Consider the following 14,443-nt stretch of genomic DNA (forward strand, 5'->3'; position numbering starts at 1 on the left):
GGGACCTATGTTTGTCTTCGCTAATCTTTTTCTCTTCACCTATTTATAAAAGCTTTTACAGTCAGTTTTTATGTTCCTTGCAAGGTTACTCTTATACTCCATTTTCCCCTTCTTGATCAATCTTTTGGTCCACTTCTGCTGAATTCTAAACTGCTCCCAAACCTCAGGCTTGCTGCTTTTTCTGGCAATTTTATAGGTCTACTCTTTGGATCCAATACTATTCCTAATTTCGTTTTTTAAGCCATGGTTGAGCCACCTTTCCTGTTTTATATTTGCGCCAGACAGGAATGAATAATTGTTGCAATTCATGCATACGCTCCTTAAATATTAGCCATCGCCTATCCATTGTCAACCCTTTTAGTAAGGTTCCCCAATCCATCATTGCCAACTTACCTCATACCCTTTAAAATAAAGTTCCCTTTATTTAGATTCAGGACCCTAGTTTCAGATTCAACTTCTTCACTCTCCATCCTAATGAACAATTCTATCATTTTATGGTCGCTCTTCCCCAAGAACAACAAGACTGTTAATTAATCCTTTCTCATTGCACAATACGCAGTCTAGGATAGGCTGCTCTCTAGTTGGTTCCTTAACATATTGGTCTAAAAAAAACCATCACGCACACACTCCAGGAAATCCTCCTCCACAGTATTATTGTTAGTTTGGTTTGTCCAGTCTACATGTAGATTAAATGTTGTACACTTTACAGTTGTACCCTTATTGCATGCGTCTCTAATCTCCTGCTTAATGCCTTCCCCTACATCTCCATTACTGTTTGGGAGCCTATAGACAATCCCCACCTACATTTTCTGCCCCTTGGTGTTTCTTATCTCCACCCAAACAGATTCCACATCATGATTTTCCAAGCCAATATCTTTCCCCACTATTGCATTGATTTCTCCTTTACTAACAATGCTACCCCACTTCCTTTCCCTATTTGTCCGTCCTTCCTAAATAGTGAATACCCCTGGATGTTCAGTTCCCATCTTTGGTCACTTTGCAGCCATGTCTCCGTAATTGCAACTATATCATAACCGTTTATATCTATTTGCACTGTTAATTCATCTACCTTATTGAGAATGCTCTATGCATTAAGATACAACGCCTTTAGACTTGTCTTTTTAAACTTGTCATCATAGCTTTATTTTGCACTCCGACCCCATTTGTTTTTCACCCTTGTTTTTTCTGCCTTCCACTTTTGCTTCTTACTTTTCTGTCTTTTGCTTCTATCCTTGTATCCCCCTCCTCTGTCTCCCTGCTCAAGTTCCCATCCCCATGCCATTCTAGTTTAAACCCTCCCCGGCCATGCTAGCAAACACCCCCCAAGGGTGTTGGTACCGGTCCTGCCCAGATCCAACCGGTCCTGTTTGTATTGGTCCCAACTTCCCCAGAACCAGTCCCAATGTCCCATGAATCTGAATCCCTCCCCGACTACGCCATTTCTTCAGCCACATATTCATCGGATATATCCTGTACTCTCGTTAGCACGTGGCACTGGTAGTAATCCTGAGATTACTATCTTTGATGTCCTACTTTTTAATTTACGTCCTAACTCCCTAAATTCAGCTTGTAGGACGTCATCCTTTTTTTTAACCTATGTCGTTGGTAACAATATGTACCACGACCACCGGCTGTTCACCCTCCCCCTTCAGAATGCCCTGCAGTCCTCCGAGACATCCTTGACCCTGGCACCAGGCAGGCAAAAAACCATCCTGGAGTCTCTTTTCCAGGTGCAGAAATGCCTGTCCCCTTGCTATCAAATCCCCTATCACTATAGCCCTGCCACGCTTCTTCATCCCCTCTTGTGCAGCAGAGCCGCTCACAGTGCCATGGACTTGGCTCCTGTTGCTTTCCTCTGAGAAGTCGTCTCCTGCAACAGCATCCAAATGGCGTATTTGTTAGAGAGGTGGATGGGCACAGGGGACTCCTGTACTACCTACCTTCCTCTACTCTGCCTGGTGGTCACCCATCCCCTTTCTGCCTGTTCAGTCTTTATCTGCGGTGTGACCTCACTGAATGTGATATTCACGATAATCTCAGCATCGCGGATGCTTCACAGTGAATCTACCTGCAGCTCCAGCTCTGAAATGAGGTTAGCCAGTAGCTGCAGCTGGACACGCTTCCTGCGCACATGGTCGCCAGGGACACTGGAAGTGTCCATGACTTCCCACATTGCGCAGGAGGAGCATATCATGGGTGCGAGTTCTGCTGCCATGATTTAACTTTAGATTAAGCTCTTTAGTTACTTCCTTTAAAGAATACTAATTACGGTAGGGGCCCTATTCCACTCCAAACACTCCCACTACAGTCCAATGTCCTCACCTTATTTTCTTTAAGCCAATGGACTGCAGCATTTTAATTAGTAGAAAAAGTAGAAGTAGAAGTACTCACCTGACCCTACTTACCAATCAGCTGCCTCCCTTGCATCATGTCACTTTTTGAATCGTGTCAGCCTCGCACTGCTTTCAGCCCTGAGTCTAGCTGCCGCCCTTTTTATTTCTCCTCCCCAGGTGCTGCTCACTGCTTGTCCCAGGGTCCTCCTCTCACACCCTCCTCTAGGTGCTGCTGACTGCCTGTCCAGGGTCCTCCTCTCTCACTTTTCACACATGAATATACTTTATCCACCAGCCGGGAGGCCAGATTGCAAATGCTGACGTACTGAGCCGATTACCTCTAAAAGACAGCAATGTGAACGTCCCAATTCCTCAAGAACTTGTCTTATTAAACTTTCTGGATTCATCACCAGTATGTGCCAAACAAATAAGAGAGAGTAGACAGACCACAATCCAGTTTTGTCTCAAGTAAGGGAACAAGTTTTACAGGGATGGTCTAACGAGCCAAAGTCTGATGAAATGAAGCCCTATTTTAATAGCAGATACGAGCTCACCTGCCAGGGTGGCATCTTGCTGTGGGGAGCGAGGGTCATTGTGCCTCCAAGAGGAAGAAAGCCATTACTGACCGAATTGCATAGTGCTCACCCCAGCATCTCTAGAATGAAAATGTTGGCATGGATGGATGCAGAAATCGAAACTTAGTCAAGAGCTGCATAGTGCCAACAGGTGCAGAAATTGCCCCCCGTTTGCTCCAATGCATCATTGGGAATGGCCTAGGAGGCCATGGGCCTGCCTCCACGTCGACTACGTGGGGCCTTTTTTGGGCACAATGTTCCTCTTGATTATAGATGCTCATTCAAAGTGGATGGATGTATATGAGGTGAGGTCACCCACATCTGCTGCCACCGTAGACAAATTGCGTCAGAGTTTTGCAATACACTGGTTACCAGAGATAATCGTGTCTGATAATGGACCAGCTTTCACCAGCGGGGAATTCCAAAGATTTACAAGTCTCAATAGCATAACACATGTTAAGACCTCACCATACCACTCTACATCCGATGGTTCGGCCGAGAGGGCAGCCCAGACTTTCAAGTCCGGAATGAAAAACTGGATGAAGACTCCACTGCAAACAGATTAAGTTTCCTACTCAGCTATACACCTATGCCACACTCTGTGACCACCGGTATTGCCACCGCAGAGTTATTGATGAAGAGACATCTCAGGACACGTTTGAGTCTCATAAGGCCAAATTTGGCGGGGGCGGGGGGGGAGGAGGCCCAGAAAATGGGCACAGCCATGAAAGAAACTTCATTGTTGGAGACACAGTTTTTGCAAAGAACTTTGGAGATGGGCCCAAATGGCTATCAGGTGAAGTTAGTGCAGTGACAGGACCCCTTTCCTATCACACATCTGCCGAAGGTCAGATAATTAGGAGACACGTAGACCACCTAAGGAAAAGGGAAACAGATCTACAAGAAAGGCTGTGCCAAGCATTTCCGTTGGAGTCTACACCACATGTGGAAGGAACTCCACTTGGTTTGGAAGCGCCTGTAGGATCTGTTGAGCCTGAGAATGTCGAAGAAACAAAGCTATGGGTTCCAATTGGAGAACCTAATGGACAAATAACTCCTTGGAGGGAGGCCTCGGATAAACCATCCGAAGTCATAGAACTACGACATTTGACACGTTTGATGAAGCCTCCAGAGAGACTGAATTTGTAGTTTATTTATGTGAATAGTTGATATATTGTAAAGATTGTAAGTTGCACTTTCGAGTAAAGGGGGAGGGATGTGGTAATCTGAGGTGCAATACACCTTTAAGAGAATGTGAGCAGATTGACCACTCAATTGCATTACCCAATTGTTGTGTAGCGCGGGATACGATGTTAATCAGTAGTTTAGAATAGGGTCTGGTTGGAGAAGCACACGTGTTAGTACTCTGTTACTTGTGATAATAAACAGCATGTGCTTCAACTTACATTGGTCTCTGTGTCTGCAGTATCTTGTTTACCAACTCACTCACCAGTAGATAGGTATACAACCGTGTTCACTGAGCAAAGCAACCCAACAGAAGGAACATTACAATGATGTTACTGCTGTAGATAAAGTTTAGCAAAACTAGAGGCCAGATGTACACAGAAGCCGCGTTTCCTTAATTGTAGCAGTGAGGGTTGCATTTTGCAGACTCAACCTTGTCAGTTTTCATATGTATCATAAGTATGTTTCAATAGAGATATAACAGCTCAGAAAAACCTTACCAGTCTCACTGGAACGCCAGCTGACATTCAAGTTCAGAATATACAGGCAAACATCAACCCACATTAGCCTTGGTAACCTTCAGTACAATTACACTGCTAGGTAGAGTCTTCACTATGTCAGGAAGTCAGATTTTACAGTCATAACCAATTAAGTGCTACAAGTAAAAACTGCAAGGCAACTTGATCTGTTTCTTTGCGAAGTCTCAGAAAATATAGGCACAGAATTGATGTGCCATCTCTGAATGCACTAAAAACATTCTCCGAAGGACACATTCTCCGGTCCAAGGGAAATCAGTTGGCCTGCTAATTTATTCCCCTAAGGGCCAGTTACTCCAAATTGTAACTTGTAGCACACCAGAAAACTACCACATGTGCTGTTAAGAGGTTCTAAATCAGAAGGATACATCTATTACAATTAAAATAACTGCTCCATGAATGATCAATAACGCATTAGAGTGAAACACAAGAAAAATTTTGCAGTTTCTGGTCCAAAAGCTCCAACATCAGCTCATTACAAATAGGTATACTATTTATTGTATTAATGGTATCATGTATGTTTTGAGATGATGAGCAACAGCTTGAGGCATATTATTGGACATATGCCTCAAACTATAACTCATCACCTCAAAACATATACACTTACATTTTTAAAGTGATTCAGTAATATTAATGTTAATTAGCTTCGGATCCATAGGAACAAGCACTCAATAAAATATCTAACAGGTCATATCTTGTTACAGGTCATTACACGAGTAAACTATGAAACACAGGCCCAGAATTTGCTAAGAAAATAACAATGTCTGAACAACACAATGGTATTAAAATGCAAGGCAGCCAGCAACCTGTAGCAAGGAAGAGGGGCCTTGTGAATTGCAAAGTCACAAGCTCTTGGTAATTTGTGGTGCTTTGCCGTTAGCTTTACAAAAACGGGATCTCATCCTTAACCTCCTTAACTTCATGAATTTTCATGAAGTTGCTGCATTTGTGCATTAGTCTCGCTACAGAAAGTTAGGTCTGGTAATTAACATGTAAATACCCTTTTAAGAAAGATGATAAGAACTTAAATAGGAGCAGAGGCCGTATGGCCGCTCAAGGCTACTCTGCCATCAAGATCATGGCCGATCTTTCACCTCAATTTCATTTCCTCACCCAATCGCTACATCTCTTGATTCCCCTAGTCCTGAAATCTAATGAGCTCAGCCTTGAATATACTTAACAACAAAGTATTCACAGCCCTCTGGTGTTGATAAATCCAAAGATTTATAACCCGCCGGAGTGAAGAAATTCCTCACCTCAGTGTTAAATGTTTGGCCCCTTATAATGACATTATGGCCTCTAGTTCTAGACTTTACAGCAAGGGAAGACAATCTCTCAGCATCTATTCTGTCAAGCCACCTCAGGGTCTTCTATGTTTCAATGAGATCACCTCTCATTCTTCCCAAATCCAGAGGCTTCAGGGCTATTTTACTCAACCTCTCTTCATAGAGCAACCTCTCATCCCAAGAATAAATCTAGTGAACTTTCGCTGCATCACCTTCAATGAACGTATATCCTTCCTGAGAGGAGACCAAAACTGCACACAGTGCCCCAGGTGTGATCTCACCAAAGCCCCAGACAATTGTAGCAAATCTTTCTTATTCTTATACTCCAAGCACCTTACAATAAAGGCCAATTTGCTATTTGCCTTCTTAATTGCTTGCTATATTTGCATGTTAACTTCATGTTTCTTGCATGAGGACACTCAAAATTCCTCTAGACATGAACACCTACGAGTTTCTCATCACGTAAAAAAATTCTGGTTTTCTAGCTTTCCTATCAAAGTGAATAACCTCGCATTTCCCCATATTATGCTCCATATGCCATATGCTCCAACTGCCCACTTAACTAACTTGGCTATAATCCCCTTACAGGCTCTTAGTCTTCCCATAAGCTTACTGTCCCACCTAGCTTTGTATTGTCAGCAAACTTGGATACATTACTCTTGGCACCTTCATCCAAGTCAGTGTTATCAATAGGCTCATCACATATGGCGAATCAGTCAGACACATGACAAATTCATGCTGTTCATTTTTAGAGCCACATAATACCGAGTTGTGTTAAAGTTGCAGTGGTGGGTATGAGTATGGGTGTCACATACTGGACAGCTATTTGTCGTCCATCCTAAAGGAACAATCAACCACGCTGCTGTTAAGCAGGAGTCACACATTGGTCAGAGCGTGACTATGTTGATCAGAATATAGTACAGTTGTCAGGTTTCTAGCAACCTGGGTATCGAAGGGCCACTTGCTCAATGAAACAAGAAAAATAACATGCCGTTTGTTACCTACTCTGTTCCTAATCTTTCCGGGTGTCTCAAATTTAAGACGTATTTAGATCAGTAGAACCATTCTGTAGAGTACTATGAATGCAGGACTGACCTTCGGAAAGTCCAACCGTTCCCAAGATTTTATTGGGGAATGCAGTTAACATCACCTGCGTCCCTTAAGAACTTGGTTTTGTTTAGTTGGTAGTTTTCACAAAACGGTCGAGCTGCATGAGCAACAGAGAGCACTGCATAGCTGCCAATGAAAGTTTAAATATGCCACTTTGGCAAGCTGGGCCGGCACAGCAACATTCAAATGCTTTCAGCTTTCATCTTAATTGGTACGTCGAAATGCGTAATTGAAAAGAACAGGGCCCTATTGGGTCCAAAGGAGAAATTACAGGAGGTTAGGCATGATCCAAAGGTCTATTAAATGTCTGGACATGGCAGACGACAGAATGTAAGCAAGGCAAGAATCATAGCGCAGAAGCCAATACGCAGAGATTTTCTCTCCCTAAGTCACCTGATATATCAACTCTGATCAAACAGAGATAATTTACTCCTCAAGAGATATGCGATTTTGAAAAACTGGAGCACACTGTCAGAAACAGAACACTTCAGTTAACAGATTGTCACCACCCTTTGATTGTGTATACAGTAAGCTTGCTTTACTGAACATTTGGATTGCAAAACCTTTTTGAAGCTATTCTCCAGGGTTTAGCAGTGAGTGTAATCAGGGGGAACATTATCCCCCCGTCCGCAGGGGCTGGGAAAAGAGTGCGAGAGCGGGTGTGCTTCCGATCGGGGGAGCGCCACCATTTTACATGGGAGGGCTAATTAAGGCCCGCCCAGCGTGACGTGCGCCAGGAAGCATTATGCGCTCCCTATGCGGGCGGGGGTTCTCTCTGCTGGGAGTGCACTCTTTTGCGCATGCACAAGAAAGAGCGCACAAATCACCAAGGCAAAGCACTGCCTCAGGGAGATCGGCACTGATATAAAACTTTCAATAAAGATTAGAAAAAAATTTCCCTGCCATGTCCCCTCATGTGACACTGTCACATGAGCTGGGACATGTCCATAACTTTTACTGTAAAATATTCTGCATTTTTTAAATCACTCATGAAACCTCATCCCGCCCACGGGTGAGGTTTCATGTCTTTTCACAAGCCCGCCTGGGCTCCCGGCCTGCCCGCCAACCTTAAGGTTGGACGGGTAGATCCATTAATGAGCTCAATTGGTTTTTTAATGGCCTTAATAGGCCGTTGACAGGTCAGTGGGTGTGCATCCGAGTCAGATGCGCGCCCGCCAAACTGACAATCTAAGTGACGCGGGGGGACATCGAGACACACGCCTGGCGTCATCCCGCATCATTTTACACGTCATCAAGCGGGCCCCACCCCCACTCGCCGACCAGTAGATGCTGGCCTAGGTTTGATTACTTACGGTTTAAAACCTCAAACCTAATTTTAAAAGAATGTACATGTTTTATTAATATTGCATATATTTTGTATCATGTGGTAAATGTGGTGATCTGATCACAAGTTTTGGTGAGCATCCAATCCTATTGGATGAGAGCAATCCAAGACATTAATATAAATTGTAAATAGTTGAGGCCCAGCACTGATCCATGCGCCACCCCACTAGTAACAGCCTGCTAACTTGAAAATACCCCATTTATCCCCAATGTTTTCTGTCCATTAACCATTCCGCTATACCTCCAACCCCAATTGCCATGATCTTTTTTAATAACCTTTTATGCAGCACCTTGTCAAATGCCTTTAGAAATAAATATAAACATTAACTATATACACTGGATCCCCTTCAGTTACTTTGCTGGTTACAAATTTACTAGTTTTTTGAGGCTGTAAGACATGATTTCCCTTCATTAAACTATGTTGACTCTGCCTAATCATATGATTTCTTCAGTGCCTTGTAAACACCTCCTTAATGTTATATTCCAGCAATTTCCTGATATTTGATGTGAGACTCAACTACCTGTATTTCCCTGTTTTCTCTCTCCCTCCTGTCATGAATAGTTGTGTTACATTTGCTACCTTCCAAACAGCTGGGACCATTCTAGAATCTAGGGTATGCGACTGTCAATCAACCTATTCACCAGGAAGTGAACAATTAAAAAAGTGGAGTTTCATTTCTTTGGGTATGAATCGTTGTTGGAGATTTTTTAAAATTTCAAATTTTATTTTATTTTCTAAATACTTTTTCTGTCTTTTTTCTTTCCCTGAATCGCACCATTCTCTCTCTCTTATTTCTCTTCCTGTACCAATTTGACGTTGAGGTCACACATTCTAATTCACCCTCCTTCACAGTTTATTTCAATCCTTACATCTCATTGGTTAAGGATGTACACACTGTCCCGTTTTTCACCAAGGTCCTAGATGCCCTGTTGCCATCACCTATTATCAGCTTGCACTTACAGCAACTGTTTGGGAAAAAATATGTTTAAAATCTAACATGCACAAACAAGTATAAGGAATACGGTACACCGCAAGATGCCCTGCTCCAGCAAAATCTGCACAAAAACATTCCATTAAGAACTGCATCCACAGGAGAAGGTAAGTGAAAAAGTATTTTCCTTCCCTCCAGGTAGAGGCCATATTTCATGCATGAGACTCGCCAGTGAGCATCAGAAGACTTTCCAATCATAGGAGCATTACAGCACTGCCAGATCCTATTCTCAACCAACACCCACATGTATACACCTTTCAGTCGAGTTCAGTGGCGAGAAATCAATAGCAGGAAGTCTATTTGATTTTCTTCCAACTCCACCACCACTTCCATGGCCTATAGTTCTTATCGACAGTCTGGATGAAATTACCCAATTCTTTCCATTAAAAAGTATCTCTTTGTAAAGCCTTCATCCTCCTTCTCCCAACCCTCAAGATCATTTTAAGGTCCTTTATTTTTTGTAAAAAATCAGAACCTGAATCTGGTTTTGAGAGGGGCTCATAGCCACTATTCCCTCAAGTAGATCAGTTGGGAAACTGGGAATCTATTGCCCCTGCAAGTGCACAGTCCAATTACACTTGCACAGTGACATTTGCTGCTCTGTACATTCATGACAGTCCTTGATCTGAAACATTATCTCCATTTCGCTCTCCCGAGACGCTGTCAAACCTGAGTATTTCCAGCATTTACTATTTTTATTTCAGGTTTCCAGCATCTGCAATATTTTGCTTTTGCTGATATACTGAATCTAGACCAAATTGTGAAGCAGTCATCTAATTCTATTAAATAGAAATTGAAGAAGTGAGGGACAATGTAAGAATAGTTAAAATTAAAGTCACCAAACTTACTTTTCTCCTAGCTGTTCTATGTAGACAACAACAGGTCCATTATCAGGATTGACTGCCTGAATATGTGCATTGTAGCATTTACCATTATCCAGGCATACCTAAGGGGTTATGAAAGAATGTTTTAAAATATGTATATAAACTTTCTAATAGTTTTTATTATTTACCTATGCATGCATCCACAAGAACAAGCAAACCAGAGTGTGTTTCAAAGCAATAATCCAACCAGGACCTTCAGTGAAAGAAACCATGGGAATGGGATGAAAATACTGGGGAAAGACATGGGCTGAGATGATGAAATATTCCATAGGACATGTTGATCGGCTGCAGCAGGGACCAGAGAGTAATGTTCTCTGTAGACGGCAGTAGGCCCAAACAGATGCATATTCCGTAGTAGTTTGATTTTGGGAATATCCATCTAGATATACAGAACATTTCTTCAGGAGATAGAATGAGTGGGTTAAAGAGTCCAAAATAGAGTAGATCAGTATACACAGTTAGTAGAAGTAACGGGGTGGGGAGGGGTGATGGGCCTTTTCTTATTCCAGGCTTTATGTTCTAATGAGTCACTGCCTTCAGGAGAGGAAGAATTAAAAGGGGGAAAAAAAATCAGTCGAAAAGAAAATTATATTGTATTATTTCTCAGTAATTTCCCAATAATTAACTGATCATTACACAAATTTGGAGTGATCCAATAACAGTTCCTACACTCCTCATTAGACTTCCAACTATTTGGCTCCTTTGCTTTTGCCCACTGCCTTTACGCTTTAGAGCATTGTTAGAGTCCTGACCAATGAGCTTTGCCAATTACCAACCCCACCGACACTCACGTTTTCCAGTGTTCAAAAAATGCCTCTAATGTGAAAACAACTTGGTTTTCAAGACTTCAGTTGACCAAAGTTCAAAGTGGCCGTTCATATTAGTTGTATTTTTTAAAAAATAACTTGATAGTGAATTTTCTTTTAATAAATATAATTTCCTAGAATGTAAATGAATATTGTGACCAAATCATTCCTAGGCTGCACTGGAATGTTGCTTTGGGCTGGATCAGAATGCTTCAGTTGGAATTTGGTGAGAAGATGGGTGGGATCCTTTCATTTTCTACCTTTCCTCAGTAAGAAGGGCCTTGGTAAGTAGCACCTGGTAAGTATTTCTTCTGTCCTTAATATTCTCTAAGCTAAAGGAAGTAAAAGTAAAGGGAGTAATTTAAAAGTAAGTCATGGCAGGGCAGCTGGGTCAAGTGGAATGCTCCTCCTGTGCAATGTGGGAAGTCAGGGGCACTTCCAGTGTCCAGGGTGACCAGGTGTGCAAGAAGTGTCCCCAGCTGCAGCTACTCAAAATCCACATTTCGAAACTGGAACTACAGCTGGAGTCACTGTGGAGCATCCGCAAAGATTAGATCTTCATGGATAGCACAGACAGTGAGGTGGTCACACTGCAGGTAAAGAGTGCACAGGCAGAAAGGGAATGGGTGACCGCCAGATAGAGTAAAAGCACTAGGCAGGTACTGCAGGAGTCCCCTGGGTCCAACTCCCTCTACAACAGATTTTCCATTTTGGATACTGCTGGGAGAGATAATTTCTCAGGGGAATACAGCAAGAACTAAGTCCGTGGCACCACAAATGACTCAGCTGCCCGGGGCGGGGGGGAGAGATAAAAAAAAGCGGAAGAACAACTGCGATAGGGAATTCTATCGTAATGGACAGGTAGACATTTCTGCGGCTGCAGACATGACACCAGGATGGTACGTTGATTCCTTGGTGCCAGGGTCAACGATGTCACTGAGCAGCTGCAGGACATTCTGAAGGGGGAGGATGAACAGCTAGAGGTCGTGGTCCATATCGGTACCAATGACATAGGTAAAAAGAGGGATGAGGTCCTGAAAGCAGAATATAGGGATCAATCTCAGGATTACTCCCAGTGCCATGTGCTAGCGAGATCAGGAAAAAGGAGAATAGAACAGATGAATGCGTGGCTGGAGAGATGGTATAGGAGGGAGGGATTTCGATACCTGAGGCATTGGGACGGATTCTGAGGAAGATGGGACCTGTACAAGCTGGACAGGTTGCACCCTAGGAGGTCCGGGACCCATATCCTCGCAGGAGTATTCGCTAACATTGTGGGAGGGTTTAAACAAGAGTGGCAAGGGAAAAGGAATCTAAGCAGGGAGACACAAAAAAGAGAAACAAAGATAGGAATGAAAGGCAGAAAAGTAGAAAGCAAAAGTGGAAGGCAGAGGAAACAGGGACTAATAGCAAATAGGACCATAGTACAAAAAAAAATGTAAAAATGTTAAAAAGACAAGTCTAAAGGCACTGTATCTGAATGCACCGAACATTCGCAATAAGGTAGACAAATTAAAAGCACAAATAGATGTAAACGGGTACGATATGATTGCGATTATGGAGACATGGCTGGAGGGTGACCAAGGGTGCTCAATATTAAGGACGGACAGGCAAGAAGGAAAAGGAGATGGCGTGGTGTTATTAGTTAAGGATGAAATCAGTACGATAGTGAGAGAGGATATTGGCTCAGAAAATCTAGATGTAGTATCAGTCTGGGTGGAGCTAAGAAGCAAGAAGGGGCGGAAAACATTAGTGGGAGCTGTCTGCAGGCCTCCAAACAGTAGTGATAAGGTAGGGTATGGTATTAAGTAGGAAATTAGAGATGCATGTAATAAGGGTGCTACAGTAATCATGAGTGACTTTAATCGACATATAGACTGGGCAAACCAAATTAGCAATAATGCTGTGGCGGATGAATTCCTGGAGTGTGTACAAGATGGATTTTTTAGACCAGTGTGTCAAGGAACTGACTTAAGGAACAGGCTATCCTAGATTTGGTATTGTGCAATGAGAAGGGGTTAATTAATAATCTTGTTATGGGGTTCCTTTAGGGGACAGTGACCATAACATGAGAGGATTCTTCATTAGGGTGGAAAGTGAAGAAGGCTGATCTGAAACTAGGGTCCAAAATCTTGAAAAAGGGAATCACGATGGTATGAAACGTGAGTTGGCTAAGATAGATTGGGGACCTTCATTAAAAGACATGGATAGTGGATAGGCAATGGCTAATATTTAAGAGACGAATATATGCATTGCAACAGTTATACATTCCTTTCTGGCGCAAGAATGCAACAGGAAAAGCAGCCAAACCATGGCTAATAAAATACATTAAGGATAGTATTAGATCCAAAGAGGAGTCATATAAAGTTGCTAGAAAAAGTAGCAAGCCTGAGGATTGGGAGCAGTTTAGAATTCAGCAAAGAAGGACCAAGAGGTTAAAATAGAGAGGAAAAATGAGTGTGAGAGTAAACTTGCAAGGAACATAAAAGCAGACAGTAAAAGCTTCTATAAATATGTAAAAAGAAAAACATTAGTGAAGACAAATGTAGGTCCCTTACAGGCCGTAACAGGAGAATTTATAATAGAGAACAAGGAAATGGCAGAGCAATTAAACAACTACTTCAGTTCTGTCATCATGGAAGAAAACACAAATAACCTCCCAGAAAAATAGGAAAGCAAGGGTCTAGTGTGATGTGGGAGAAATGGGTTCCGATTCATGGGGCACTGGCACCCGTATTGGGGAAGGAGAGAGCTGTTCCGTTGGGACAGGTTTCATTTGAACCATGCTGGGACCAGTGTCCTGGCGAATAGTATAACTAGGGTTGTAGATAGGACTTTAAACTAATTAGTTGGGGGGAAGAGTTCAAATGAAAGGAAGTTTAAAAAAATCAAAAAGAAACGAGAGATCAGAGGTACGGGGTAGTGAAGAGGCAGACAGGAAGGGGCAGAAAATATAAGCAGAAAAGTGCAGAAGTCAGAACCAGAATGAGCAAAAATGGTAAAAAGTCAAAGCTTAAGGCTCTTTATCTGAATGCACACAGCATTTGTAACAAGGTCGACGAATTGACGGTACAAATAGAAATAAATAAATACGACTTGATAGCAATTACAGAGATGTGGTTGCAGGGTGACCGAGAGTGGGAATTAAGGGTATTCAATGTTCCGGAAAAATAGGCAAAAAGGAAAGGGAGGTGGGTTAGCTTTGTTAATAAAGGAAGTTATGACTGCGGTTGTGAGTAGTGATATAGATGCAATAGATCATGATGTGGAATCAGTTTGGGTAGAAATGAAGAATAGGAATGGGAAGAAATCATGGGTGGGAGTCGTCTATAGGCCCCTGAGGAACTGCCTCACTGTAGGACAAATTATAAATCGACAAATAATGGAGGCGT

At 42.5% G+C, this 14,443-nt stretch overlaps 1 protein-coding gene across 3 annotated transcripts in view; it reads right to left on the reverse strand.

Annotated features, from left to right (window-relative positions):
- The window catches only part of otud4 (OTU deubiquitinase 4), a 102,567-nt gene that overhangs the window by 45,705 nt on the left and 42,419 nt on the right, over positions 1-14,443 (reverse strand). For all 3 annotated transcript variants that reach the window (XM_078540906.1, XM_078540915.1, XM_078540925.1), the window contains one exon: positions 10,210-10,307. In XM_078540906.1, the coding sequence (XP_078397032.1) occupies positions 10,210-10,307 (98 nt within the window). The remainder of the gene's footprint in view (positions 1-10,209; positions 10,308-14,443) is intronic.

The sequence above is a fragment of the Cetorhinus maximus genome, chromosome 1 (genome assembly GCF_964194155.1).
Source record: "Cetorhinus maximus chromosome 1, sCetMax3.hap1.1, whole genome shotgun sequence".
NCBI classification, from domain to species: Eukaryota; Metazoa; Chordata; class Chondrichthyes; order Lamniformes; family Cetorhinidae; genus Cetorhinus; species Cetorhinus maximus.